The sequence below is a fragment of the Athene noctua genome, chromosome 7, assembly GCF_965140245.1.
Source record: "Athene noctua chromosome 7, bAthNoc1.hap1.1, whole genome shotgun sequence".
Taxonomy (NCBI): Eukaryota; Metazoa; Chordata; class Aves; order Strigiformes; family Strigidae; genus Athene; species Athene noctua.
In genome coordinates this window covers 18,372,701-18,398,133 of record NC_134043.1, presented here as the reverse complement: position 1 = coordinate 18,398,133, position 25,433 = coordinate 18,372,701, and the positions used below count along the sequence as shown (strand labels likewise).

General features: G+C 66.1%; 3 protein-coding genes across 5 annotated transcripts; 2 read left to right on the top strand and 1 right to left on the bottom strand.

The window, feature by feature from the left end:
- On the top strand, positions 1-5,209 carry DNPEP (aspartyl aminopeptidase). Its single transcript, XM_074910559.1, has 15 exons — positions 1-35; positions 171-258; positions 352-440; positions 525-638; positions 986-1,111; positions 1,216-1,346; positions 1,682-1,766; positions 2,215-2,322; positions 2,558-2,635; positions 2,991-3,074; positions 3,356-3,516; positions 3,669-3,708; positions 4,083-4,184; positions 4,518-4,685; positions 5,097-5,209. Exons 1-15 carry the CDS (start codon positions 30-32, stop codon positions 5,145-5,147), a joined length of 1,431 nt encoding a protein of 476 aa, XP_074766660.1. The 5' UTR covers positions 1-29; the 3' UTR covers positions 5,148-5,209.
- An 805-nt stretch (positions 5,210-6,014) lies between these two features.
- PTPRN (protein tyrosine phosphatase receptor type N) lies at positions 6,015-17,766 on the top strand. The gene is made up of 23 exons (XM_074911131.1): positions 6,015-6,177; positions 7,840-7,890; positions 8,062-8,175; positions 8,441-8,546; positions 8,641-8,839; positions 9,017-9,347; positions 9,558-9,674; positions 9,795-9,874; positions 9,956-10,242; positions 10,701-10,787; positions 10,947-11,026; positions 11,270-11,334; positions 13,657-13,869; positions 13,980-14,189; positions 14,281-14,428; positions 14,588-14,661; positions 14,958-15,035; positions 15,169-15,288; positions 15,397-15,563; positions 16,642-16,695; positions 16,815-16,879; positions 16,986-17,059; positions 17,161-17,766. Exons 1-23 carry the CDS (start codon positions 6,075-6,077, stop codon positions 17,230-17,232), a joined length of 2,895 nt encoding a protein of 964 aa, XP_074767232.1. The 5' UTR covers positions 6,015-6,074; the 3' UTR covers positions 17,233-17,766.
- Positions 17,767-17,971: 205 nt separating this feature from the next.
- Positions 17,972-23,926, bottom strand: DNAJB2 (DnaJ heat shock protein family (Hsp40) member B2). 3 transcript variants are annotated; one of them, XM_074911272.1, is made up of 10 exons: positions 23,350-23,482; positions 22,323-22,412; positions 21,229-21,338; positions 20,791-20,844; positions 20,517-20,633; positions 20,247-20,336; positions 20,013-20,118; positions 19,824-19,894; positions 19,348-19,569; positions 17,972-18,377 (listed from the first exon to the last, which is right to left on the bottom strand). In XM_074911272.1, the coding sequence occupies exons 2-10, from the start codon at positions 22,385-22,387 to the stop codon at positions 18,367-18,369; spliced, it is 846 nt and encodes a 281-aa protein (XP_074767373.1). In that variant the 5' UTR covers positions 22,388-22,412; positions 23,350-23,482; the 3' UTR covers positions 17,972-18,366. The 3 variants fall into 3 exon arrangements, with proteins under 3 accessions (XP_074767373.1, XP_074767372.1, XP_074767371.1); XM_074911271.1 differs by lacking the exons at positions 17,972-18,377; positions 23,350-23,482 and adding an exon at positions 23,795-23,926 and having other exon boundaries at positions 18,384-19,569; XM_074911270.1 differs by lacking the exon at positions 17,972-18,377 and having other exon boundaries at positions 18,384-19,569.
- Positions 23,927-25,433: the final 1,507 nt, after the last annotated feature.

Sequence of the window (25,433 nt, the reverse complement as noted above, 5' to 3'; positions counted from 1 at the left end):
GCGCGGGGCGGGGCGGGGCGGTGGCGGCCATGCAGGTACCGAGCGGGCGCGGGGCGCGGGTCGGGCCCTTCCCGGGGCTGGGGGGGCTGCGGGGGGGTCCGGGCCCACGGGGGGTCCCGGCCCGGGGTGGGGGTGGTGCCGGCGCTGTCCGCTGACGGCGGTGCCCGCAGGCGGCGGCGCAGGGCTCGAAGCAGGCCGCGCAGGCGGCGGCGCAGGAGCTGGTGAAGTTCGTGAACCGGAGCCCCTCGCCCTACCACGGTGAGGAGCCACCGGGCCCGCCCGGCACCCCGCTTCCCTTCCCCGTCCCCTGCCCTCGGTGCGGCCTCCCTGACGGCTTTTCCCCTCCCGCAGTGGTGGCCGAGTGCCGCAGCCGGCTCCTGCAGGCCGGCTTCCAGGAGCTGAAGGAGACGGAGCACTGGGAGGTGCGGCCCGCGCAGAAGGTGGGTCCGGCCGGGGCAAGGGCGGCGGCGGCGGGGAGGCGGCGGGATGGCAGCCGGCCCTCACCCCTGCCCCTCTGCCCCCAGTACTTCGTCACCCGGAACTACTCCACCCTCATCGCCTTCGCCGTCGGCGGCCAGTTCCAGCCCGGGAATGGATTCAGCCTGCTGGGGGCCCACACCGACAGCCCCTGCCTCAGGGTAAGGCCGGCCAGACGAGTGCCTTCCCCCGGGGCTGGCGACTTCTCCGGTGTCCTCCAGTTTCACTCCACAAGCAAAAGCTACTCAGACTCCCCCTGCACCCCACAGCACCGTTGCTGGGTCCCTACACCTCCCAAATCTGCCACCCAGCATGGCCCCCACTGACCCCCTGCATTGCTCCACCCGCTGTTAACGCCTCTGTGTCCCCTGTCCCACGAAGCACCTCACAGCACCCTGCGCTGACAGGATCAGCAATGAGACCCCGGGTGTGCTCAGCCCAGTCCCCACCAGTTACCTGGTCCCCGGGGCTTTGCAGTGCTGGCAGCGCCGCCTCTGCTCTCACCCAGGTGAAGCGGCGCTCTAAGCGGGAGCAGGTGGGCACGGTGCAGGTCGGCGTGGAGACCTATGGAGGGGGCATCTGGAACACCTGGTTTGACCGTGACCTCACTGTGGCCGGGAGGGTGATCATAAAGGTGAGCCTGATTTGGGATAGGCACAGTGGGCTAGCTGTGTGCCCCTGGCTCTGGATCCATGACTCCCTGCAGGCCTGACCCCAGCAGTCCAACTTGTGTTTCAGGACCCAGCCACGGGGCGTCTGGAGCAGCGCCTGGTACGTGTGGAGCGGCCTGTTCTCCGCATTCCCCACCTGGCCATCCATCTGCAGCGCAGCATCAATGAGAACTTCGGGCCCAACACCGAGCACCACCTGTAAGGCCTGGCTCAGTCCTGACCCCTGGCCAGCCCTCAGGATAGCCTCAGCTCTCTCCCTTTGGTAGTGGCTGTGGGGAGGTCTGCAGTGGCTTTACTTAGCTCCATAGAGTCCTACTAGCAGATGCTTCCAAGCTTGGGACTTTGGAAGGGACACTGGGGTGTCCTGAGGGGGCACAATAGATCTGTGCTTGAAATGTGTTGTCTGCTCTGTTCGGCATGGCAGTCACTCCCTGGAGGAGCAAGGCAGGCACCCCAGGAAGGTTTGGTTGTGTGTAACCCAAGCAGGAGAGGTGAGCAAAGTCCTGGGAGCTAACAGCACCTTTTCCCCACAGGGTTCCCATTCTGGCCACTGCTGTGCAGGAGGAACTGGAAAAGGAGGTGCTTATGGAGGCCAAACCTTGCAGTGCTGCAGCCCAGGTGAGCCAGGTGCCAAGGACTAGCAGGGGTGCTCACTAGGACCTCACACTTGTTACCTTTGGTTTTCAGTCTTCAGGGACCTGCCAAGCAGGTTCCCCTTCTCCTTATGGACCTTCCACTCTGCCCCAGAGCTGTGTGCATGACATGTCTGCTCAGGCCTCTCCCTGTTCCCACCCTGGTCTGCATCCAAGGGGGTGCAGCCCCTGTAAAGCTGTCACAGTCTCCCTGTGGAGGCAGGGATGGGAGGGGATGTTGCACAGAGGGCAGAGACCCCCTCGCTGCACCCTGAAAATGGCCCTGTTGTCCTGTGTGAGGTGGGGGCTTGAACACTGGATGTGTTAGGAGGAGGGAGGACTGCGTCAACGTGAATGAGGTGTGGGACAGCTCTGCCAGGGAAAATGGGGCATTTCTACTGCCTGTCCTGCCCGGAGCTCCGCTTTCTTCCCAGACAGACCGGCACAGCCCTGTCCTGCTTTCCCTGCTCTGCCCTCAGCTGGGGGTGAAACCGGAGCAGATTGTGGAGCTGGAACTATGCCTGGCGGATACACAGCCAGCGGTGAGTAAGGGCAGGAGCCTCCCTCTGCCTTCACGCAGCCTGCAGGCTGGCACTGCACAGGTTTTAGCCAGCACGTTTCCTCTGCCTGGGGCATGCCCGGGCTGGGAGCTGAGCAGGGTGAGAGAAGGCAGCTCCTGAGGGGCAGAGATGAGGGGACTGGATTGAGGACCCAGTGGCAGGTATGTTTTGCTGACCCAGAGCCCGTACCCTGCTCTTCCTGGCTCTCTGCCTGCAGACGCTGGGTGGTGCCTTCGACGAGTTCATCTTCTCCCCGCGCCTGGACAACCTGCACAGCTGCTACTGTGCCTTGCAGGTGAGCAGGAGAGAGAAAGGAGCCTGGAGCCTGCAGCATGGCCCCTGCGCACCCCAGCTCAGCTTAGGGAGGCTGTGGGCTGGCCCAAGGCTCAGCTGGGAGGCATGTTCCTTTGGGGTGGGTCTGACTTGGTGGAGAATCTGGAATTGGATGGAGGCTACCCCGTTTGCTGGGTGGGGGAGGTTCCAAACAGCTCCCAGGGGTGACTCCTGCTCTCGCTGGGCAATATGTGTGTGCCCACAGCCACCTTGCTTGGTGCTTTGGGCTCTCTTGGGGAAGTTTCTGCTGGCGTAGTGCTGAGCTTCCCGGATGGGCTGGCACTCAAGCTGGTATCCTTTCTCCTCTAACCCTGCAGGCCTTGATTGACTCGTGCGCGGCACCCTCCTCCCTCTCCCAGGAGACCAACGTGCGTCTCATCGCGCTCTACGACAACGAGGAGGTGACTGAGGGGCACAGCCATGGGGTGGCTGGCACAGGGAAGAGCTCTACGTTCTTTCTCTCTCCCCAGCCATGTCTAGCAGGAGCTAGATCCCAGGCCTCAGTGGGGCAAGGCGGGGTTTGCTTACTCCCCCTGTGGAGCGTGGCCGAGGCAGGGGCTGGGAAGCACTGGTGTGCTTGAAAGCAGCTCTGCTGGCTTTGGGGAGTCTCTGTCACTGAGACGAGCCCTGGGGTGCCAGGAGGTTGTGCCACGTGAGTCCTGCTGATGGTAATCCTTGACAGGTAGGGTCAGAGAGTGCACAGGGTGCGGAGTCCTTGCTGACGGAGCTGGTGCTGCGCCGCATCTCGGCATCACCTCAAAACCTGACAGCCTTTGAGGAGGCCATGGCCAAGTCCTACATGATCAGCGCAGATATGGCCCACGCTGTGCACCCTAACTACGTGTGAGTAGTCGAGCAGGGCCACAGGCAGGGCAGCCTGCCCTGCCGGCTGGAAAGACATATCCCCTCATTTCCCAGGGAGTACAGCCAGGACAGGCCTTGTTGCGGTAAGGAGGGAGGGCTGTATCATGAAACTCCTGCTTCTCTTTTTTCAGGGACAAGCATGAGGAGAATCATCGTCCGGCTTTCCACAAGGTGAGGGCAGCCCTGTGCTTTGGGCTGGGACGGGTGCTATCCATCTGTCCTGCAGCGCTGTGAAGCGCCCAGCCGCTCTCCCGAGCATGGTCCCAGGGGTACAACTCAACGATACTCAAATGGGAGATGTTTGTCTCCCAGCACGATTTGGCCATTCCACACCTCTGGTGTTAATTGCTTGGGACCGCAGCCTTGCCCTGGAGCCCTTCTCTGCTCTGAGTTGGGGCTCTCCCCACGGCAGGGCTGTCCCCATCCCCACGGATCACCCAGGGAGGGGACAATGGACTGGTGGGTTGGGGCGGCGCTGCCTGGGCATGGGTGTTTCCAGAGCCACCGGTGCAGATCGCGGGCCTGCAGTGCCTTCCCTTGCGCAGGGCCCCGTCATCAAAGTGAACAGCAACCAGCGCTACGCCTCCACGGCTGTCACCGAAGCAGTCATCCGGGACATCGCCGCCCGCGTGGGTGTCCCACTGCAGGTGAGTGGGGCTGGGCGAGTTCTCCATGAGCGTTACCGGCTTGGGCTGCAACCCTGCCCCTGGGTTCAGGAGACGGGGCCTGTGCCAGATGCCCACCCCTCAGTTATGGTGTCTGTCCCCACCAGGGTCTGTTTTGGGGCTCCAGCTCTGGGGTTGCCTTGGGGAACAGGCTTAGGAGCTGGGGGAGGGCCTGGCCTGAGCGTGGCCCATCTCAGGGGGCTTGGGGCTGGTGCTGCTTCTCCACCCCAGGTTGCGTCCCTTCAGGCCCAGGGGGCCTGTGTGGGAGGCTGTGGGGCAGCGTGGGGAGCTGCTGAAGCCCGTGTCCCTGTGCAGGAGTTCATGGTGCGCAATGACACGCCCTGCGGTACCACCATCGGCCCCATTCTGGCCTCCCGGCTGGGAATACACGTTCTGGACATCGGCTGCCCGCAGCTGGCCATGCACTCCATCCGGGAGATGTGCTGCACCTCGGGAGTGCTCCAGAGCATCACCCTCTTCAAGGTGAGCCCCCCACCCCACTTCTGCACCAAAGACCCCTCCCTGCTGCTCCACATCTCCTGCATCCCCGTGTCCCCATCCATCCCCCACCTTGGGGCCATCCCCCTCAAACATCCCGCCCCTGCTGTGGAGCAGCGCAGGTACTGACTGCTTTCGGAGGTGCCCCCTCGCATCCCAGCCTTCCCTGGCTTCCCTGGCGACTGCCATCCCCAAATGGTTCCTATGGCAACCAGCGCTAGCCTTGAGTCAGTGATGGGTTACTATGGCGACGCGGTCCTGCTCTCTGCTAGTAGCTGCCTGCTATGATGCTGCACGCGCGTAACCCAACAGGGAGCCTCTGCCTGCCCCCACTGCCTGTCCCCGCTGCCCTGTGCCACCCTTCCTGCCTCTCCCTGACAACCTCTCTCCTTCCAGGGCTTCTTCGAGCTCCTGCCAGCAATCAGCAGCAACCTGGTGGTCGACTGAGGGTGCTGGGGAGGGAGCGGCTGTGGCATTGGCCCTGGGGCCATTAAAGCATCTCTGTCTCATCAGCGAGTGGTCCGTGAGCGCGGCTGGGGGTGGGGGTGACGCACCCGGGTCCCCCAAGGGCCTCCCGTGTGACTCCCACCTGTGCTCTCCCGTGGGGCTAGGCACGGGAGCGGTTCACCCCCTCGGTGCCGTGTCGGGTTGGAGTGCCAGCTTGTGGGCTGAACGCGGCTCTGCGTCCCCAGGAAGAGCTGGGGGGAGGATGGCCCCTGCCTCCTGCAGCTCTGGGGCTGCCCCTGTCCGTCCCCAGGGGAGCGCGGGTGGGGCTGAGCCTGCCTTGCCAGGGCCAGGGGCATGTCGGCTCCTGCCCGGCGCTGCCAGCCCCTGGGCTGCAGCCGCCGCCTGCGGCTGGGGCCTTTTCCCCACCCCCTCCCCTCCCGCCATTCCCGGGGCGGCGCAGCTGGGTGGGGCTGTGAGGGTGTGGTCCGGTGCTGGCCGCTCATTGGACTCTTCTCGGGGGCGTGGCCTGCGCATGAGCCAGTGGGGCCGCAGGGCTGGGAAGAGGCGGGCGGTGATTGGCGGAGGCGCTGCCGGCGCGGTGGCACACCCCCTGGGGGGCGTGGCTCGCCTCTGGGGAGGCTGCGATTGGCACGTTGCTCTTCCGTCTCCCCCCACGCCCCCCCACCCCTCGGGGCGCGACGTAATTGGCCTTACGCGATAACACGGGGCGGAGCCCGAAGTGGGGGGAAAGAAGCCCGGACCTCTGATTGGCGGTGGTGCAGGGGGGCGTGGCGCGGCAGCCGCGGGCCGCGCGCCATTGGCGGGGAGGCGGCGGTGGGCGGGGCGCGCGGCTCGGCGGGGCGCGGGTTGGCGGCGGCGGCGGGGGCGCGGCCGGCGGGTGCGCCATGGTGCGGCCGTGAGCGGAGCATGGGGCGGCGGCTCCTCCGGGCGCTCCTCTGCCTCCTCCTCCTGGCCGGCCGCGGGCTACTGCGGGACGGCGGTGCCTCCGCTACCGCCACCGCTGCGCACGGTGAGACCGGGGACCCCGGGCGGGGCGGCGCCCCGGGCGGCGCGGGGGCCGGGGCGCTTCCTGGGGAGCGGCAGGGCGGGGGGCTCCGCCGCCGGTGCTGTCACGGCGGCCGTGGATGCTGTCACGGTGCGCAGCGGCAAGCCTGGCCACGGGCGGAGGGCGGGCGAGGGCAGCCTGGTACTGGCACCGCGGGTACGTCACTGGCACCGGCGGGGGGCTGCCTCTCTCCTGGGACTGCCGGGCTGGTGGTGGTGCTGGCCCCGGGGCGCCCCGACGGCGGGAGAGTTGTTGCCGCCCCCGGGGCCGGTTGGAAGAGACGGGAGCAGGGCGGTGCTCGCTCAGAGACCCTGCCTGGGGCAAAGCCGGTGCCTAGTGCTGCCGCAGCGTTGGGGAGCCCGCGGCGGAGGTCCTGAACGGCGGCTCCCTCCGGGACCCCGGCGCCCTTTAGTCGCCCTCCGCCGGTAAGTGCGGCCCGGCCCAGGACGCGAGGGCTGGCCGGTGCACCTGCTCTCCTCCATCTCGACCCCTGCGGCCCCTGCCCGGGTCTCTCGGGGATCTGGATGCTGCTGCCGGTAGCGGGGCTGCAGCCCCCCCCTCCCAAGCGCTGCACGGCCCTGGCGGTCGCTGACTCACTACCGGGCGCCCGGGGCTGCAGCGTCCCTCGCTATCCGGCGGGTCCGGGAGCGCCGGGACGGGTCCGGCCGCACCGCGGGGACCCCGCCGTCCTGGGAGCGGGGGGGGGGGCCGGTGCCGGAGCGGCTGCGGCCGAGCCCCGACCTCCCCGGGGGAGCCTCCCGGGGCCGGTGCCGCCGCTCCTCCCGGTGGAGCAGGGCGTCCCGGCGGGAGGCGGCTGCGCCGCTTCAGCACCGCGGACAGCGCCCGCCCGGCCCCCCCCGCTCCCGCCGCCCCCCGGCGCTCGCCCCTCGGCAGCGGGGGCCTCTGCCCCGCGCCGGCGTTGGGCCCCGCCCCGGGGGGAGCGAGCCCCTCGTTTCCCGGGTTTCGGGGACCCCCATCCCCACTTGCCCCCTTCCCCCGCGGCGGGCTCGGCGGGCCCCTCCCTCCCCTCCCCCCGGTTGTTTTCTCGTTCCTTCCTCGCCATCCGGGGCTGAGTCATCGCCTGCTGCCGTCTCGCTGCTGACGGGCTTGGACCGAGACGGGGGGGGGGAGAGGAAGGGGGAAGCCGCCCCCTGCCCAAGTGCTGCCCCGCGAAGGGGGTGGAGAGACACACCACCACCCCCCCCCCGCTGTATGCGTGCTTTGGGGTCCCCCTCGCAGGGAGAGTGGGTCCCTGCTGTCACAGGGTGCAGGGCTGTGTCCCTCCTCGTAATGCCACATGTGGGAGGGCAACAGACTTTGTCTTGCAGGTCTCTGCCCTCTCAGCCTTCCCTTGCTAACTGCCGGCACCCCAAAATACGCCAGGCCTCCCCCAGGTCCCCAGAGCCAGGGACAGGCTCTGTACACAGCCCCCACCTTGGCTTTGAGGGTGGGAAGGCTGGCACTGAGGCTCTGCCCTGAGCTACCCGGCTGTGCCCCTCCACCACATCGCACCCCCGTGGCCCTTTCCTGGAGAGTGGGTCTCCCCAAGCAGCTGGTGATGAGCTAACCCCGTTGGAGCCCCCCTCAGAGGCTGTGCTGATTAGTCTGTCTGTCTGTCCATCGCAGGCTGCCTGTTTGACCGGAGGCTGTGCTCCCCCCAGGAGGTGTGTGTGCAGGGTAAGCAGCTAGCAGAGTGCAGGGATCCCCTCTTCCTTCCGTGGGCTGCCATGCAGGGGAACTTGGGGTACAAAGTGGGGAGGTGTGGCAGGAGAAAGGTCGGTCTGTGCCCAGAGACCCTCACCCCAGGGTGTTCATCTGTCTGGCCCCGCTGCCCCCCCTCTCTTGCAGATGGGCTGTTTGGGCAGTGCCAGGTGGGCTCCGTGCAGGACAGACCCTACTTCCAGGTCACCTCTCCCGTGCTTCAGCGCCTGCAGGATGTCTTGCGGCATCTCATGGCACAAGGTGAAGGGGGGAGCGTTGGGGGAGAGTCACTGCGGCCCGGTGGGGAGGGGGTGTCAGGCAGTGTTGCCTAGTGGCACTGCAGCTGTCTGCGGTCCTGCTGGCCCAGGGGTCAGGGTGGGCTGAGGAGGGGTCCAGCTGATTGTGGGAGAACCAGGGCCAAACCTGAGCCGTGGGATACAGGGTCAGGACACGAGGGTGGCCTCCCGTGCACTCGCCCTGCGGTGCCCAGGCTTCCTCCGTGTCTCATGGCCTCCTCCCGTGGCAGGGCTCTCCTGGCAGGATGGCATCACCCAGTACGTGATCTCGCAGGAGATGGAGCGCATCCCCCGCCTCCGCCTGCCGCCCTCGCTGGAGCCGGTGGCCAGAGACAGGTAGGGCAGTGAGGGCTTTGCCCCCTAAATGGGGTTTTGGGGTGTGACTTCCCCTTTATCCAGGTGAGTCACCCCAATGCTGTTTGCCTCTGAGGTTCCTGCCCCTCCGGGGCTCCCCCCGGCGAGCTCCACTCCCCGCAGACCCCGGCCTGCCAGCAGCTCAGCACCTGGGGCAGCCCCCACCGCTGCTGCCCTCCCCCCTGGTGCAGCGGTACCTGGAGCACCTCCTGCTGTCCCCGCCACCCCAGCTGGGCTACGAGGAGGCTCTGCTCAACCCCTACTCCTACCACAAGGTAAGACATGGGGGTCAGCCCCCTACTTCCGAGTGGAAAGGTAGAGAAGGGCAGGGGGGTGCTGCACTCCCAGTGCTCTCCTGCTAGTGCTGGGGTGCCCCACCCCGGCTCTGGGGTGCCCTGGCATGGGGTGGCAGGGGCCCTGTGGGGTTTGACTATGGTGGCTCTGTGTTTCAGTTGCAGTTCGGCTACCAGGATGGTGCTCACCAGCTCCCCAGCGGCTCAGCCAGGCAGAGCCCTGAGGCCTCCACGCTGCTGGGCCGGGTCCCTGCCCAGGCCCTTTTTGGGGCCGGCCCCGTGCCCTCCTATGGCAGTCAGCCAGGAACGGACGGGGGGCATCTCTTCCAGGACTTGGGCATGCTTTCCCTGCCCAGAGAGAAATCTGGCCGCCCAGACCCTGCTGGCACCAGGGTCCAGCACAGCTTGCAGCTCCCCAGTGACTACAGGGACATGGAGGAGAGGGAAGAGCCAGTGCCCTTGGCTGCCCAGCCACACCCTGCACAGACAGGTACCATGTCCCTCAGCCAGGCAGAAGTCCTCATCCTCGTTCTGTCCCCACAGCCACGTTCCTTATGGCTTAGACTCTCCCTCCTCTTTGACTTCATGCCCACGGGCAGCGTATCCCCCCCTGACCCCACCTTTCCCAGCTGATGCATCCCCGGCCCGTGCTCCCTGTGTGGATGCAGAGCATCCGACCTGGTGCTGTGTCCTCTTGCAGATGCTGCCCTGAAGAGACTGGCCTCCCTCCTGGCCAGCTACGGCCTGGGGCTGCCAGAGCTGAGCCCTCAGCAGCTGAGCAGCCTTTCCACCCTCCTCCAGCTCCTCCAGAGCTCTGGTGAGCAGGACGCAGGGCCAGGGCAGGGAGGGACTGGCAGCAGTGGGTGCCAGCACGTTTTAGGGTGTAGGGGTGTTGCCTCTTGGAGCAGGTGCCGCAGGACCTCTGTCTCCTTCCCAGGTGTTGCTGGCCCTGAAGTGCCCACAGCGAAACGGGTGGTTTTGCAGCAGGGTGGTGCTGGAGGAGATGTCACGCCACAGGTGGGGTGTGAGGGGGAGGTGGGGAGCACACCCTCAGGGCTCTCCTCAGAGGTCCCAGCTCCTTCCTTTCCCTCCCTCCAGGTGACAGAGGGGGACATGCAGCACGGAGAGGAGCCGGTGCCCCCTACCTCCACAGTGCCGCCCTCCAAAATCCCAGCCAGCAGCTCCCCAGGGGATGGGCTGAGGGGCAGGGCAGCATCCTCGCCAGCCCCCAGGGCTGAGCCGCAGCGGGGACACAGTGAGGATGCTCTCAGCCCTGGGAAGCCCATCATGGTGGAGAAGAAGAGTTATGCAGAGGCAAAGGATGGTGGGGCGCAGCAGGGCACGCGGCCACCGGACGAGTACGGCTACATCATCACGGACCAGAAGTGAGAGCCAGGGGGTCAGGCGAGGGGGTGTGCATGTGTGGAAGGTCTGTATCCTGTCCCCCACCCCAGCTGTCATGGATCCACGTGCTTGGCTGAGCCTGTTCGGGTCTCTGGTAGGGTTGGGTCTCCAGTGGGGTCAGCTCCCCCATCCCACCTCTACCTGCAGCCCTTGTGCCGCCCAAAGCCCACGCTCTCGGCCCGCGCCAAGGCTGCAGGACAGATGGCTGGGACAGCTCAGCCAAGTCTGTGTGCACACCCGTGTGCGGGGGGGGGGGGGCGACAGCGCAGGTCAGCTCACCCCCATCACCATGCATCCCCATGCTCTTACCACCTGCCCACCCTGACACCCCTGCAGCCAGACTCCCTGAGTCTGCCTGTCCCCCTTCCTCAGCCACAGGGAGCGTGGGTGGTCCCCTCGCCCCTGCTACCCTCTCCTCACCCCGCCGCTGTCCCTGCAGGCCACTGGGGCTCGCTGCTGGTGTGCGGCTGCTGGAGGTCCTTGCCAAGCACCTCCACCTCTCCACGGCCAGCTTCATCAACATCAGGTGAGGAGAGTGGGGCCGGAGGGTGCTGCTGTCATGGCCCTGGCCTGCACAGCCACCCTGGGTCGGGGACCAGGAGGGACCTGTGGTCCCCCTGTGGTGGGGGTGGGGAGGGGGTCTGCGTTTCCCAGTCTCATGCTGTGTCCCCCTGCTCCCTGGCAGTGTCGTGGGGCCTGCGCTCACCTTCCGCATCCGGCAGAACCCCCAGAACCTCTCGCTGGCAGAGGTGGCCAGCCAGGCTGGTGAGTTGGGCAGGGGTCACCCTGGTCCTGCTCCTCTCCCCACCCCTCAGCCCCAAGTTCTGGGGTACCCCTTCCCAGGGACCGGGAAGGGGGTGCTCCCACCGTACATCTCAGTGCCCTGGGCTGAACTGGGGAGTTGGTGTGGGGTGGGCAGTTGTCAGGGGTATCCCTTGGCTCTGTCTCTGATGGGGTCTCTTGGGTGGAGGGGCAGCACCCCTCTGACCATCTCCTTTCTCTCCACAGAGCAAGTAAAGGCAGAGCTGGAGTCAGAGCTGGGCCTGAAGATCGTGCAAACGGGAGTGGGAGAGGTAGGAGTGAGCATGCCCGTCCCTTGGGGCTGGGGCGGCCGGGGACATGGCAGTGGGGGTGCTGCCGCCGGGTATGAGCCAGGAATCGCGCTGTGCCCCTGTCTTGGGGCGCAGGGGTCTTTGTGAGCGACCTGTCCCCGTGGGTCTGTAGGGCAGCTGAGGAGCAGAGAGCTCTGGGCAGCTTTTGAGCTGCTGTGTTGCAGACGGACTCGGGTTATTTGGGATGGGCTGGAGCAGGACCGCTCCAGTGACTCCCACCCGGCAGCGTGATGCTGCCCAGCCACCTGCACTCCCAGGGCACTCGGCGCTCTCCAAAACTAAAGCTCTGCAGGGTTTGGAGGCAGTCTGGGAGGGACTCCCGGAGGCTTTCCCCCTTCCATGCAAGACTGGGGGCCTGCAGGCTGCACCTCGCTCATCCTGATCTTCCCTCCAGCCTGCACACCCCATCTTAGCAGTGACCTAGGCACCCCAGTGCCCAGCTGTACCCAGAGCACCCCAGAGACTGCAGCTAGGCAGGCAAAATGTCATCATGCCCCCAGAGAATGGCAAAGCAGCTGAAGGCAGGGATGGAGCAGGAGCCATCTGCTTGGAGAGAGCCACCCCCCCCCCGTGCTCCTCTGGGGACCCCCCCCGGAAACAGTCTCCTGAGCGGGGAGCAGGGGCTGGAGATGGGCGACTGAGCCTGGCTCCCGTGTTTGTAGCCTGGGGAGGGGAGGTGGTGCAACACATCCCCAACCCGGGGTCCCTGTTTCCCACCCTCCTGCCCTGTGGCCGTAGCCATCCTCAGGGAGGAAGGGAAGGGCAGCATTGGAGGAGGCGGCCATGGAGAAGGGATGGCCTGGCCACCGAGGCAACCTGTCTCTATCAGCAACATGTGGAACGTTGCTATGGCAATGCCTTTTGATGTGGCAAGTGGCAGGAGCTGGGAGAGATGGCAGAGATGACGGAACTGGAGCTCAGAGGAGGCTGAGGCAGCTCTGTGCGCCCTGTTCTGCAAGGACCTCCCCAGTCCAGACCAGCTTGTGCTTTTCCTTCATCCCCCTGCTGGGGTCTGAACTTGGTGGGGCTGGTGCAAGATTTGGGGAAGGAGGGATGTAGAGAGGAAGAGGGACAGCAGGGCCTGGGCAGGCCTTGGGAGGGAGGTCCCTTCTGTCCCCCTAGCCCTGCTGACATCTCCAGCCCTTCTGACACCTCTGGGGCTGCAGGGCTGCTCCTGCCTGGGTGCCCCGAGAATCTGGGAGGTGCTGGCCCTGGTGGGTGCCCCTGGCTGCAGAGCTGGCTGCGCTCTGGCAACAGTCAGACTGACCCCCAGGCTGGGCTGCAGGCAGCAGTGGGGACCCCTAGGGCAGGGGCATCCTCAGGCGATAAAGATGATGACATAGGTGATGATGACGCAGTGTTCCCTCGGTAACCTCATCAGGCTTGTAGCCAATGGGAGGCTGTGGCAGTGAGGTAATGCTGGCTCTGGCACCTCATTGGGGACAGGGTATCTGCTGGTGATGATGCCCCAGCATCCCCTTGCTGCCCCTGGACCTGGCTGTTGGAGGGGGCAGTGTCCTGATCACCAGCAGTTCTGGGACAAGGCCCTGAGGAGTCTCAGCCTTTGGGGGTTGGGGGGGAGTGTCTCATCCAGCAAGGGCTCAGCACCATCCCATCCCAGCGTGGGACGGGCACAGATTGGCCTGTGCCCCCCCAGCCACAGGGAAGGAGCCCTGGAGGCCCTGCCTGCAAGTTGGCAGGGACTGCTCTGTGTCCCGGCTGAGGAGAGTGATGGGGAGGACATGTCCCTCAGCCTCTGCAGCTGGTATGGCACCAGCCCTGTGGCAGTGCTGGCACATTCCCCATGTCCTGGCATGGAGCAGTGGCTGCAGGGAAAGCCAGCCCCCTTTGAGGAAGTCCCCTGGGAGCAGCAGCTGCTGCCCTGGACCCAGCGCTGCAGTGGCTCATCCTTTGCCATTGACCCCTTGGGCTGAATCTGGCCCTTGCTGACTTCCAGCTGGGCTGGAGCTCATTGAACCCAAGCTCCATGGGGCTCCTGGAGGGGGGGCAGCCCTGGGTGCTGGGAGCAGCAGGTCGCTGCCACAACCCCAGGAACACCAGTGTGAGCAGTGCCCCATGCAACATATGGTGTAACCACACGTGCCTCACCCCAGTGACACTAGCTCTGCCTCAGCTGAGGGTGCTGGGAGAATCAGCACAGCACTGAGCACCCTTGCTCTGTTTTAGCCCCCAACAATCCCAAATGTGGTGCAGAACAGGATCTCTGCCCCCCCAGCCCCATGCAGATGCCCCCCATTAATTCTTGCTTGGCTCTGCCCCCAGCGAAATGAGGCTGCTGCCTACTCGCACCCATCCCGCTTCGGGGACGGCTTCCACTCGGTGCTGCTGACCTTCATCGCGCTGGCCTGCGTGGCAGGCATGGCCATCGCAGCCGCCGCGGCCTTCTGCCTCCGGCGCCATGCCAAGCAGCGGGAGAAGGAGCGCCTGGCTGCCCTGGGGCCCGAGGGTGCTGCTGACACCACCTTCGAGTACCAGGTAGAACCCCGCAGGATGCAGTGCCACTGCATCAGCATCACTTGGGGTGCATGGGGCTGCCCGAGGGCAGCTCTGTGGCCAAAGGACAGGGCTCTTACTGGGGTCACCAGGAGCTGTGCCGCCAGCACATGGCTGCCAAGTCTCTCTTTGGCCGCGCTGAGGCACCAACGGCACCGGCGGAGAACTCGCGGGTCAGCAGCGTCTCGTCCCAGTTCAGCGACGCCCCGCAGCCCAGCCCCAGCTCCCACAGCAGCACGCCTTCCTGGTGTGAGGAGCCCGTCCAGTCCAACATGGACATCTCCACTGGACACATGATCCTGGTGAGCTGGCCTGTCAGGGTGGCATCCCCTCTCCCCATCCCCCCTGTGTACCCCCCCGGCTGCCGGGCTGACCCCCACCCCTCTCTCCCAGGCCTACATGGAGGACCACCTCCGCAACCGGGACCGGCTGGCCAAGGAGTGGCAGGCTCTCTGTGCCTACCAGGCTGAGCCCAGCGTCTGCTCCATTGCCCAGAGCGAAGCCAACCTGAAGAAGAACCGCAACCCTGACTATGTGCCCTGTGAGCATCCTGGCCGCCCTGCCCCAGGGACTGGCTCCCAGAGCTGTGGCAGGAGGGCGGTGCGGGGTATGGGGGTGCTTGGGCTGTGGCAGGCTGCAGCATGGGTTTGCCTCCAGTTCCCCCAGCACTCACCATATCCCCTGGCCTCTGTTTCCCCAGATGACCACGTGCGGATCAAGCTGAAAGCCGACAGCAACCCCTCCCGCAGTGATTTCATCAATGCCAGTCCGATTGTGAGTGATCACCGGGGGCTCCTGCCCTGTTACCCCTCTCTGATGTGCTCAGCCCAGGTGAGGCTCCCACTCCAGGGTGGAGCTGGACTGAGCTCACCTACCTGTGGGCTACAGATGTGAGCAATGTGGTTGCCCTGTTGCTCAGACATGGTTAAAATCCATTTCCCTCCTGGCTGTGGCACCCGAAGCTCCCTCCCCAACCCTCCCATCACCCCTGGAGTATCCTCCCACTCCTCCCAGTGTCACCCATCCCTAGCTGAAGAGCATGCAGTCTGACACCCCCTTTCCCTCTCCAGATCGAGCACGACCCACGGATGCCAGCGTACATCGCCACGCAGGGACCACTGTCCCACACTATTGCTGACTTCTGGCAGGTACGCGTCACCCACCTGTGCCAGCGCTTGGGGGTCCCTCTGGGTGCTGCCCACTAGATGGGTCACAGCAGCTCGGCTGCCCCCCTGCCTGGGCCATCACCCAGCAGTGACACCCCCTGCGCCTTGCCCGCAGATGGTGTGGGAGCACGGCTGCACCGTCATCGTCATGCTGAGCCCGCTGGCTGAAGACAGCGTCAAGCAGTGTGACCGCTACTGGCCGGATGAAGGCTCCTCTCTCTACCACATCTACGAGGCAAGTGTGGCCGGTAGCCCTGGGCCAGGAACACCCTCCAGCCCCCATCCCCCCAGGCACAGCCCCCCTGCCCACTGCTGATGCCCACCAGCTGCCTCTCTCGGGCAGGTGAACCTGGTGTCAGAGCACATCTGGTGTGAGGATTTCCTGGTGCGCAGCTTCTACCTGAAGAACGTGCAGTCGCAGGAGACCCGCACCCTGACGCAGTTCCACTTCCTCAGCTGGCCGGCCGAGGGCATCCCCGCCACAACCCGGCCCCTCCTCGACTTCCGCAGGTGAGGGCCCACCCATGGCTGTGCCAGCCCCCAGGGTGCCGGCGGTGGTCCCAGCCGCAGGGGATTGATGGGCGAGGATGTCGCTGCTGGTGTGATGAGGGTCAGGGCCGTGGCATGGACCGGCTGGGGGGACAGGGGGCTGCTGTGCATGGGGAGGAGTGGAACTACCAGGTTCTGACCAGCTTGGGATGAGGCTCGGCAGAGCTTGGTGGGCAAGGAACCTCCAGCTGAGGTTGCCAGGGCTCTCTAGCCTTCAAGGGGAGGGTGGGAAAGTGCTCTTCCCCAGAGCTGGCATGGGGGGCAGCACTGCCTGGCACCCTCCCTAGCTATGGGTGCAAGATGAAACCCCTGGAGTCAGCCTTGAACAGTTGTGACCCATTGCTCCCCATGCCCTACAGCCAGCAGGTCCCCAGCTAGCCTGGGGAGATGGCTGCAGGGCTGGGACTGCTCCCAGGAGGTTTGCAGGCAGCGCCTGCTGGGGTCTCAGGGCCCCTGGGTGGCAGTGGGCTCCTGCTGGGTGCTGGCAGGTCCCTGTGCCTAGGCCGTGTGGGGTCCCCCTGCTTAGGGCAGCAGGGGGTCCCTGAGCACGTCACCCTCCCCTCTGCCCCGCTCACGCTCTCTCTGTCTCTCTGTCTGTCTCTGTCTCTCTCTCGCAGCTGCCGGCGTCATTTTTGTGATTTGCAGCTAGTAATCTGGCTCCAGTTGCATAGTCACAAAAGTGATCGTTGGCAGCCGTGCCTGCTGCATGGAGCATGCCGGGAGCCCCGCCGGCGCCTGGCCCCCAGCTTCGCGCCCCACCGGACCAGAGCTGCTCCCTTGGGGGTTCTGCTACTGCTCCCCTCCCTGGGCCAGGCACCCAAGGAGCCAGGCTCATCTCCCTGCCCTGGCCCCTTTCCACCCATGGTCCCCATCCCATGCCCAGCACCGCTGGGGAGGCAGGAGCAGCCATGCACCGGACCCCCAGGGCCACATCATGGGGTGCCTGCTGCCCCCCCTGGCTCAGCACAGTGAGGGACACCTAGCACAGCCTCGTCCCCAGCAGGGCGGGGCCCTGACCTTCTTCCTCTTGTCATTGCAGGAAGGTGAACAAGTGCTATCGGGGTCGTTCCTGCCCTATTATCGTGCACTGCAGGTACTGCTGGGGATGGAAGGGGGGGTACAGACTGGCAGGGGGGCTGCAAGGCTGGGATCTACAGGCCAGGACCAGTCCCTGGAGCTTGTCCCCCTGTTCCAAGCGTCTGTGTCTTGCAGTGACGGTGCAGGCAGGACCGGGACGTACATCCTCATCGACATGGTTCTGAATCGAATGGCCAAAGGTGGGTGCAGGGCAGCACCGCTTCTGCCCTGTCTGAGGGGTGCAGGGCCATGTGCTCGGCCCAGGGACCCCCCTCCTAGCGCCCTCCTCCTCCTCCTCTGCCCCAGGGGTGAAGGAGATAGACATAGCTGCTACACTGGAGCACATCCGAGACCAGCGGCCTGGCATGGTGCAGACCAAGGTACCCCCCCCAAACTGGGGCTCCCCTCCCGCCCTGAGCACGCACAGCCCCCAGAGCCGGGCTGGTGGGGACCCTCATGCCCCCCTCCTCTGCTCCCCCAGGACCAGTTTGAGTTTGCATTGACAGCCGTGGCTGAGGAAGTGAACGCCATCCTGAAGGCGCTGCCGCAGTGATGGCGAGGAGCCCTCCCCTCTCGTCTTCCCCCATGCCCCCCTGGCTTCGTGTGCCCTCCTCGCCCTGCCCTGCTCTCCCTGTGAAACGCTGTCTGTGCTGCTGGCTCTGTTTCCCTCCCTCCTAGCCCCCCCTGCCCCTCTCCCCAGGGATACAGGGCTCAGCCTCTCTGGGTGCAGGGCATGGGACCCCATCGCACCCACTGCCACCAGAGGGGACTGGGCTTGTGTCCCCTATCCCCTGTGGAGGAGGGGGCCAGGTGCTGCTGCTGGGAGTTGGTTGTGGGCCCCCTCCAGCCACTCTCTTGCCCCCCAACACTGGTGGTCCTGTGTCAGCTCCCTCCCTGGGCATGGGGCAGGAGTGGGCAGGGGTCCCCTGTGGTTGGGCGGCACTGGGTGCAGGGGGGCCTGGCACACCCCCACGTTCCCTCTGTGTGCTCCCTGCCTCGTCACTTGAGCGGAAAAGAAATTTCTAGAGAAATATAATTTTGTATCTTGATGTGAATAAAGTTCTCGTGTCGCGTTTGTGCAGCTGCAGCCAGGCCTGGCCTCTCACTGTGTGTGTATGGGGGGTACAGGGACTGTGTGCGTGTCTTCCCCCCTCCCCCCAGGAGCATGGCCTGTGCCCCACAACTGCCAGATGGGAGCAGCTGGACCTGGGCCACCCTGCCTGCAGGGAAGGATTGGGGGGGACCTTACAGGCCCCAGCCCAGAGATACCCCACAGGCAGCAGCTACTGCAAACAGGTTTATTGACAGCTGTCAGCAGGAGAGGGGTGGGGGGGGTGGGGGGGGCAGCTACAGCGAGGAGGGGGGCAGAGCCCAGCCCCACTGGCTGAGCCCAGCCATGCTGCCCCTCGCTGCCTGCCACCAGCACCCCCCAGCAGCCTAATCTACAGCAACCCCCCCCTCCCTTCCAGCCCCCCATCACCACCCTCCCCCCCCACCTGCAGGGCAGCCCCCCTGGCCCCAGGTATTGCTTGACCATAAGCCCTGTCATGCCCCCCCTCCCACCACATCCCATGGAACCAGAGGGTGCTGGGGGAAGGGGGTGGCAGGGGGTGGCCGTGCAGGGACAAAGCGGAGTCCTGGCTGGGAGAGCCTCCGTGGGCGTGCGCGGTCCCCGGGCGCAGCAGCCTCAGAACACACCTGGGGAGACAAGCGGAGGGGGGGACACAACAGCACCCGTGAAACCCTCCTCAGCCCAGGGCTGGGGAAGGGCAGGGAGGGAAGGAGGAAGGTCCCAGGAGGAGGAGAGCCAAGGCACAACCATGGGCATGGTGAGGGTGGGAACAACTGGGAGCATCAATGAGGGTCACTGCTGCTGCGGGAAGCAGAGAGGGACAGTACCCCCAGGCCAAGGTGAGGGGGTGACAATGCCCTGCAGGGCGTGTAAGGCGTAAGGATGGAGGTGACCAGGCAGGGTCTGCGATGGAGGGGACAGAGGAGAAGGAGGGAGTACAGGCAGGAGCGACAGCATCCAGAGGGGAGAGACAGACACAAGGCACCAAGCAGAGCCCACGTGCGCACCCATCCCTGCGAGAAGGGGGACCCCGACCCAGTATTTCCTGGGGCAGGCAGCAGCCAGGGAGGCACTGGCTGCAGCCCCTGCCTGTCTGCAGGGCTGGCAGGGAGAGAGGAGCAGGCAGAGCCAGGGCACACCTGCCCATGGGCACCCTGTGCTTCCAGGAGCCAGGGCAGGGAGCTGCCCCTCTTCCTGGGACCCCACCAAGTCCCTTCTTCCAGCCACAACCCCCAACTCTGGCAGCACCTCCCACCAGGATGCCACCAGCCACCCACCCTCCTGAACAGCAGCAGGGCAGGAGAGATCCCCCCTTGCTGGGAGAGGCAGGAGCTGAGTCCCAGGCAGCGAGACCCCACCCACCCTTTCCTCTCCCTGCCCCACAGAGGGGGTGGCACAACCCCGGCCCCCACACTCAGAGCAAGGGGCAGTGCCACTGCTTCGTTTTGGGGGCAGGTTCGTGCCCCACTGTGGCAGGGCTGCCAGCCCCTGGCACCTCCCGCTCTGGCCCCCCCTGGGGACCACGGGCTCTGCGGGCAGAGGATGGGGTGCTGAGGCTGCCCCCTGGGGCCGGCGGGACGCCGGGGCCGTGCCCACCTGCTTGGTGGTGCCCCGCAGCCTCCATCTCAGAGAGGCTGTAGGCCATGGCCAGCTGCAAGTCCTCGTCCTCATCCTCGCTGTCCGTGTAGAGGCAGACGGGAGAGGAGCTCGGGGGCCGGTGTGGGGCAGGCGGCGGGGGCGATGGGGGCCGTGGGCTGGGGAAGGCTTGCTGCTCCCGCCGGCTCAGCTCCAGCCCCAGAGCCATATCGTCAGGGACACCTGTGGGGACAGGAGCAAGGGGTGGGGGTTGTGTCTGCTTCAGCTCCCCAGAGCTGGCACGGGGCCCCAGCAACTCCTGCCCACCCCACCAATCTTCCATGGCAGAGTCCCAAACCAGAGCTCAGCCCAAAACTAAGCCTGGATGCAGCACTCCCCGGCCACCCCAAAGGAGGAGAGGGGTCCCCAAAAGGAAAGTGTGCTGGGAGGTGGCACTGCCGGACCCCAGCAAATCAGTCTGTGGTGCCGCTTCTCACCATCAATGTGGATCGACTTCAGCTCCCCGTCCTCCTCCACTTCCACCCGCTCCTGCCCATTCTCAATAATCCTGCAGACAGACAGATGGATGGTCAAGTGCCAGGCAGTGAGAGCAGCAAGTTGCATGGTCTGAGGCGTGCCAATAAGGGGGGGATCCAGGGGGCAAGGTGGTCTTGCACTGCCCTCACCGTTTGGTGGTGATGCGCCTGCCATTAACGAAGGTGGTGGAAGTGGAGACAGAGCGGAAGCCCAACCCTGCATCAGCACCGGAGCCGAAGGATGAGGCGAAGAAATCTGAAGAAGTGAGCAACAAGGTCGGTGCCAGGGTGGGGGGCACGAGGAAGGCAGGGGATGGACCCTGCACAGGAAGACCCGGTGTCCCAGGACTCCCCTGCCGGGCAGGGGCTAGTAGTGTCTCCTACCTGAGGATCCTGGGAAGGGGGAAAAGAAGTGGCCTCCCCCATGGTGCCGGGGGCCAGGTCCTCGCAGCTCAGAGAAGGGCAGCATCTCATCTGGAAGGCAGGGCCTGTCCCCATCAGCACTGCCCTCGTGGCTTGGCAAGCCAGAAGCAGGGCACCGCCATGGGGACCCCCCTCCAGGACAGCCTCGCCCTCTTCCCCTGAGCTCAGTGGCTGCCCCGCAGCCAGAGTTGCCATAGAGCTGGCCCCCAGCCCCCACTGCCCCACACGCACCAAAGAAGTCGGCGAAGGGGTCTCGCCCGCCAAAGAACTCCCGGAAGACGTCGTGAGCGCTGCGGAACGTGAAGGTGAATTCGGGGGCCCCAGCATCGGCCCTGGAGCCCCCTGGTCCTGCCAGAGGGAAAAGGCTCAGTTAAGTGAAGCCCTGGGTAGGAACCCCCGGAAGGGCAGGGAGGCCTGCAGAGGGGGGCACAGACCCACACCGGGTCTTCAGACGGGGCCGTATCCAAAGCTCCACTAGCACCCGTGGCCCTGCTCACCCACTCACCTGCTCCCATGAGTCCCTCCTTGCCATAGCGGTCGTAGACATCACGCTTCTGCTCTGGAAGGAGAAGAAAGGGGGCTGTGGGGATCCCGGCTGCCAGGCATGGGCAGGAGCACCAACGCTTCCCCTGGCCAAGGGAGGTGCAGAACAGCAGGGAGAAAGAGGAGGGGGGTGGCACTGCTCCCAAACCCAACTGGGGGCACCAGGTGAGGATGCACAAGCCTCAGCCCCACTGGAGAGACCTCATCCCAGAGCCAGAACCCAAGAATCTCTCCCAAGAACCGTTTCAGGGGATATCTGGGGTGGCAACCAAGCCCCACAGCTGGGCAGTAAAGCTGGAGGGACCTGCTGCCTCCTGGGGATGTCCAGGGATGCCACCTGGGTGACCCCAGCAGCAGGACACCCCAAGGCAGGCAGCACAACAGCACCATGGGCTCTTACTGTCTGACAGCACTTCGTACGCCTCGGCGATCTCCTTGAACCTCTGCTCGGCATACTCCTTGTTGTCTGGGTTTTTATCAGGGTGCCATTTCAGCGCGGCCTTCCTGTACCTGCACAGACAGGCAGCGATGGGCACACAGCACCCCTTGGGTGGCAGGGGCTCCTGTGCCAGGGTCCCCCCCTGAGCGCATGCTTCTGACTCTGTGCGCAGGAGCACCCCAAACCCCTTCCACCTCACATCCTACAGACTCAGGCATCAAACAGGAGCTTCCTGGACTAGTTCACTTCCCAAGCAAGTATTTGCAGTGTGACCCCAGCAGCACAGCCTGCACCTGCACTGGCAGTGGCTCCAGACGATGCTCACAGGTTTGCTCCAAGTTTGCTCCGGAGCCTTCCCAGGCTCCGCCACGGGCATGCAAGGACCAGGGGTCACTGGGGTGCTGCTGGGGCCAGGTGAGTATAGGCAGCCCTTTCCTCCTGCCCGCAGCTAGCTGGGGTTAACCCAGGCTGTCCAGCTTCTTTTACCCACTCTTAATAAGCCCTCCCAAGCAGGGATCTCTGTCCCCCCCATAGGCAAGCCACCAGTCTGCACTTATTCCACCCAGGTGATGCCCTTCCCCAGTGGGAGCAGCAAGACCTTGTCAGGGTGCCCAGCAGGAGCTGTGGGATGCTCCATCTGCCCCTGGGGCACCCCTGCAGTGCCTGGGGTGCAGCTCAGGACCTACCAATGGGGTCCATGTCCCTGACAGGGAACACACTGCTCCTGTCACCGACCCTAACATCAGCAGAGCCCCTACACCCCAGCCCTCTGCCATCCCCGTACCCTCCGGCAGAGAGGGGACACCTCCACCAGCAGGACCCGCCTCCACCCCCAGCCCCGGGGTGAGAGCGGGGACAAAGGGACCAAACCCCACCAAGAGGTGCCTTTGTGCAGCAGCACAGCCCGGCCCCACTCTGGCCTCCGCACAAAGGAAACAAAGGCTGGATTGTCACCTCTGGAGCTGGGCACTGTCCCCATCAGCCCCACAAGGAGCCCCTGCGGTGGGCCGGGCCGCTCTGCCCGGCAGGCAGGGGCGCGCCTGCCACGCACTTACGCCTTCTTGATGTCGTCGGCGGTGGCATTGCGGCTCACCCCCAGCGCTTCGTAGTAGTCCACCATGACGTGCAGCTGTCCTGCGGGGTCACTGCGAGCGGGAAAGGCAACATCAGGGGCTCTGCAGGCACCAGCATCTCCTGGTGCGAGGGAGCAAGGGCGGGCTGTCCTGCCCTCCCCAGGCACCCCGGCCACCCACGGGTCCCCCCGAGTGCAGCTCAGCAGCACCCACACAGGGCTCCCCAGCACCCTGCCTGTGCCTCGGCCACCCGAACGCACACACAGCCCCAGCCGGGGACCCCTGGGTGCCGCCACACCACCGTCCCACCTGCATCACCCCAACTTGCCCAAGTAAGGGGACAGGGATCCTCGCGGCCAGCCCCGCTGGTCTGCCCCGCTCCTCCCCAACTGCCCCAGCTCCCCTCCCGCCCCCCCGGGGGGGCTCTGTCCTGGCGCAGGGCGGGGGGGAGGCAGCGGGAGCAGCCCGTTAAGGCGCTTAGCGGCTGGAGTGGATTAAGGGCTCAGCGGGGACCCCCCCGCCCCGTCCCCGGGCACCCCGGGGCACTTCAACGGGCCGAGCCGCTCCGAACCGGGGACGGGAGCGTGATGCCGCCGCTCCAGCCCCTCCCCCCCGACCCCGGGGGAGCCGACACCCCACCCTTCGCCCCCGTACTCGCCCCCCGCCCGCGCTGCCCGGTGGCGTCAGCTGACGGGGAGGGCGGCGCTGGCACCGGCACCAGTACGGCACTGGGAGCGCGGCGGGGCGGTGCCGCCGGGGACCGCCCCCCCGGCCCGGCTGTAAACACGGCGCTCCCGGGGCTGCCCGGCCCGGTACTGCTGCTGGAAGTTTCCGTCCCCCGTCCGCCCCGTGTCCCATCCCCCACCGCCGCCCCCGGCGGGCAGCCCTGGGCTGCGGCCAGCGCATCTAGGCCACCGGGAGGGGCGGCGGCACGGCACGGGACTGCCCGCTCCCCCCCTGCCCCGCGGCTCCCCCTTGCGCTCCGCACCCCCTCCAGCGCGGTGCCCACCTGAGTGCCGCAGCCGAGCGCTCCCCGCCCGCCCCGGGCCGCCCGCGGCCGGCGTCGCGCGTCCCCCCCCGCCCGGGCCGCCGCGGGGCCTGGAGGCGGGTTCTGCCGGCCGACGAGCGGCGGCTGCAGCCAACCGCGGCGCCGCCGCCTCGTGACGTCACGCCCTCCGGGCGGGTGAGGTCACAAGGAGGCGTGCTCGTGCGCGGGGCGAGGGCCCCTGCCCGGCCCCGGCCCCGCGGCGGCACCCGGCCGGGGGTCCTGCCCCGCTGCGCCCCGCTGCCCCCCAGCGCTGCCGCGCGGGGCCTCGGGGTGCGGGGAGGAGCGGGGCTGGGCTGCCTGGGACCCTCCAGGGCGCTGCGGGAGGAGGAGGCGGCGGCGGGGGGAGCGCCTGGCGGGGGCTGCGTGTGTGCCCGGGGGCAGCACCGGCGGCGCGGGGGGCACTGACCTCGCTCGCTGGCCCCAGTGGTGCAGCCAGTGCTGCCAGCACACCCGGTACGGCCGCCACCCCCGGTAGCCCCCGGGCTCCGCTCGGCCCTGGCCTCTTGCCGAGTCAGCTGCCCGGCCGGTCCCAGCGGGAGGGGACAGGACAGCCGGGGGTGACTCAGCGCTTTGCCCAGGCCGTCCCGCCGCGGGCGGAGGGGGGGAAGGAGGGGGAGCGGGACGGACGACATGGAGGGGTGCGACCTGCCAGGCCGGCAGGGGACACCGGTCCCTGCCGGGAGCCCGGGCTGCCTGGCACCGCTATGGTCCCGGCAGAGCGTCACCAGCCCTGCACCCTGCCCAGCCCTGCTCGGGCCGGGAGGGGCCAGGGGCAGTGAGCCACCCCGAGTGGGGTGCCCAGAGCTCAGGGGACGGTCACACACTGTCAGCTTTGCTGTGGACTCTTCTTCTGCACGACCCCTGCACAGGGAAGCTGCTGCAGAGGGGCTGTTCTGCCCCATCCTCAGGGTCATGGACGGCCTCGAGGTCACTCACCTCCACCCATGAACCTGCCCTGGCCACAGAGATCGATCACACTGTTCCCTCTTGCTGTCTGGATGGCAGAAGGAGGGATCCTGGTTTCTCTGCAGGCCCAGAGCATTTTTGACCCTCTGCTGACCCTGCACTCTAGCTGGGATGTCTTCCTCACCTCCTGTAAATCCCTAGCTGGGAAACCTGGCAAACTTTCCCACTGCTGCTTTACCCAGCAGGCTGCGAAGACATGAGCGTTGAGACAGGCGGTTCCCAGCACTCCTCGGGGCCTGGTTTTGGAACAGCCACCCCCGAGAAGAGCCCTCCCCAGCCATGAGCAGCGGGCGTGGGCGAACACTGGGACGGGTGAAATGCCAAGGGCATCTCCTGTGCCAAGAAGCATCTCTTCTCCAACGGGTGGGAGACCTGTCCCCTGCCATCAGACAGCACTTGATTTCCTTGAGTGACTGCTTGGAGGATTCCCTGTTGTTGGGGATTTTTTTTTCCTGGCTGTCGTTGCACTGCTGCCCTCCAGTACCTGCCTGCCCAGGAGCAGGGAGCGGGTGCCCTGGGGTGACTGCCTCTCTCCAGGGTGCCCTTGCTGGCTGCCAGGGGCTCTGATTTGGCCCATCTGCCCGGCAATGGGTGCCGGGCTGGCATGGGCACTAGATGGAGCCACAGCCTGCTTCACAGGGACCCCATCCTGCTGGCTGGGAAGTCGAGGAGATGCCACTAGGGCCTAGAAGTGTCTCTGCACCTTGCTTTCCCTTCCCTGGCTCTTGCAACTGATGTGGAGACAAGGAGGACTCCGAGCTGCCAGGTCTCAGCTCCCTCTGTGCCCACTAGATGGGGAGGCCTCTGTGCTGGGAAAGGAGAGGAACCCACATGCTGGCTGGGACTCTGAAGCCAGGGGAACACATTGCTGCTGCCTTCATGGCACATGTGTTTCTCACCCATGAGATCAGGATATGCAGTGAGAAGGACTTACACCTCCCTAATATCTTCAGGGGACTCTGTGCAGAGTTGGGCAGTAGCCCACCATGGCACTGGTAGGAGAGAGGATGTGGTGCCAACCACACCTTGCCCCAGAGCTGCTACAATTACTCCACTACTCAAACCAGCAAAGCCAGGCA

Coding starts and splice junctions, on each gene's coding strand:
- DNAJB2 (XM_074911271.1), bottom strand. CDS start 22,387: ATGGTGGACTACTACGAAGCGCTGGGGGTGAGCCGCAATGCCACCGCC. Junction 20,845..21,228: donor GTACGAAGTGCTGTCAGACA/GTAAGAGCCCAT, acceptor TTCTCCTTCCAG/AGCAGAAGCGTGATGTCTAC. Junction 20,337..20,516: donor CCCCTTCGCCGACTTCTTTG/GTGCGTGTGGGG, acceptor CCTGCCTTCCAG/ATGAGATGCTGCCCTTCTCT.
- PTPRN (XM_074911131.1), top strand. CDS start 6,075: ATGGGGCGGCGGCTCCTCCGGGCGCTCCTCTGCCTCCTCCTCCTGGCC. Junction 6,178..7,839: donor TACCGCCACCGCTGCGCACG/GTGAGACCGGGG, acceptor TGTCCATCGCAG/GCTGCCTGTTTGACCGGAGG. Junction 10,788..10,946: donor GCCAGCTTCATCAACATCAG/GTGAGGAGAGTG, acceptor GCTCCCTGGCAG/TGTCGTGGGGCCTGCGCTCA.
- DNPEP (XM_074910559.1), top strand. Junction 639..985: donor CCGACAGCCCCTGCCTCAGG/GTAAGGCCGGCC, acceptor GCTCTCACCCAG/GTGAAGCGGCGCTCTAAGCG. Junction 2,323..2,557: donor TGGCGGATACACAGCCAGCG/GTGAGTAAGGGC, acceptor CTCTGCCTGCAG/ACGCTGGGTGGTGCCTTCGA.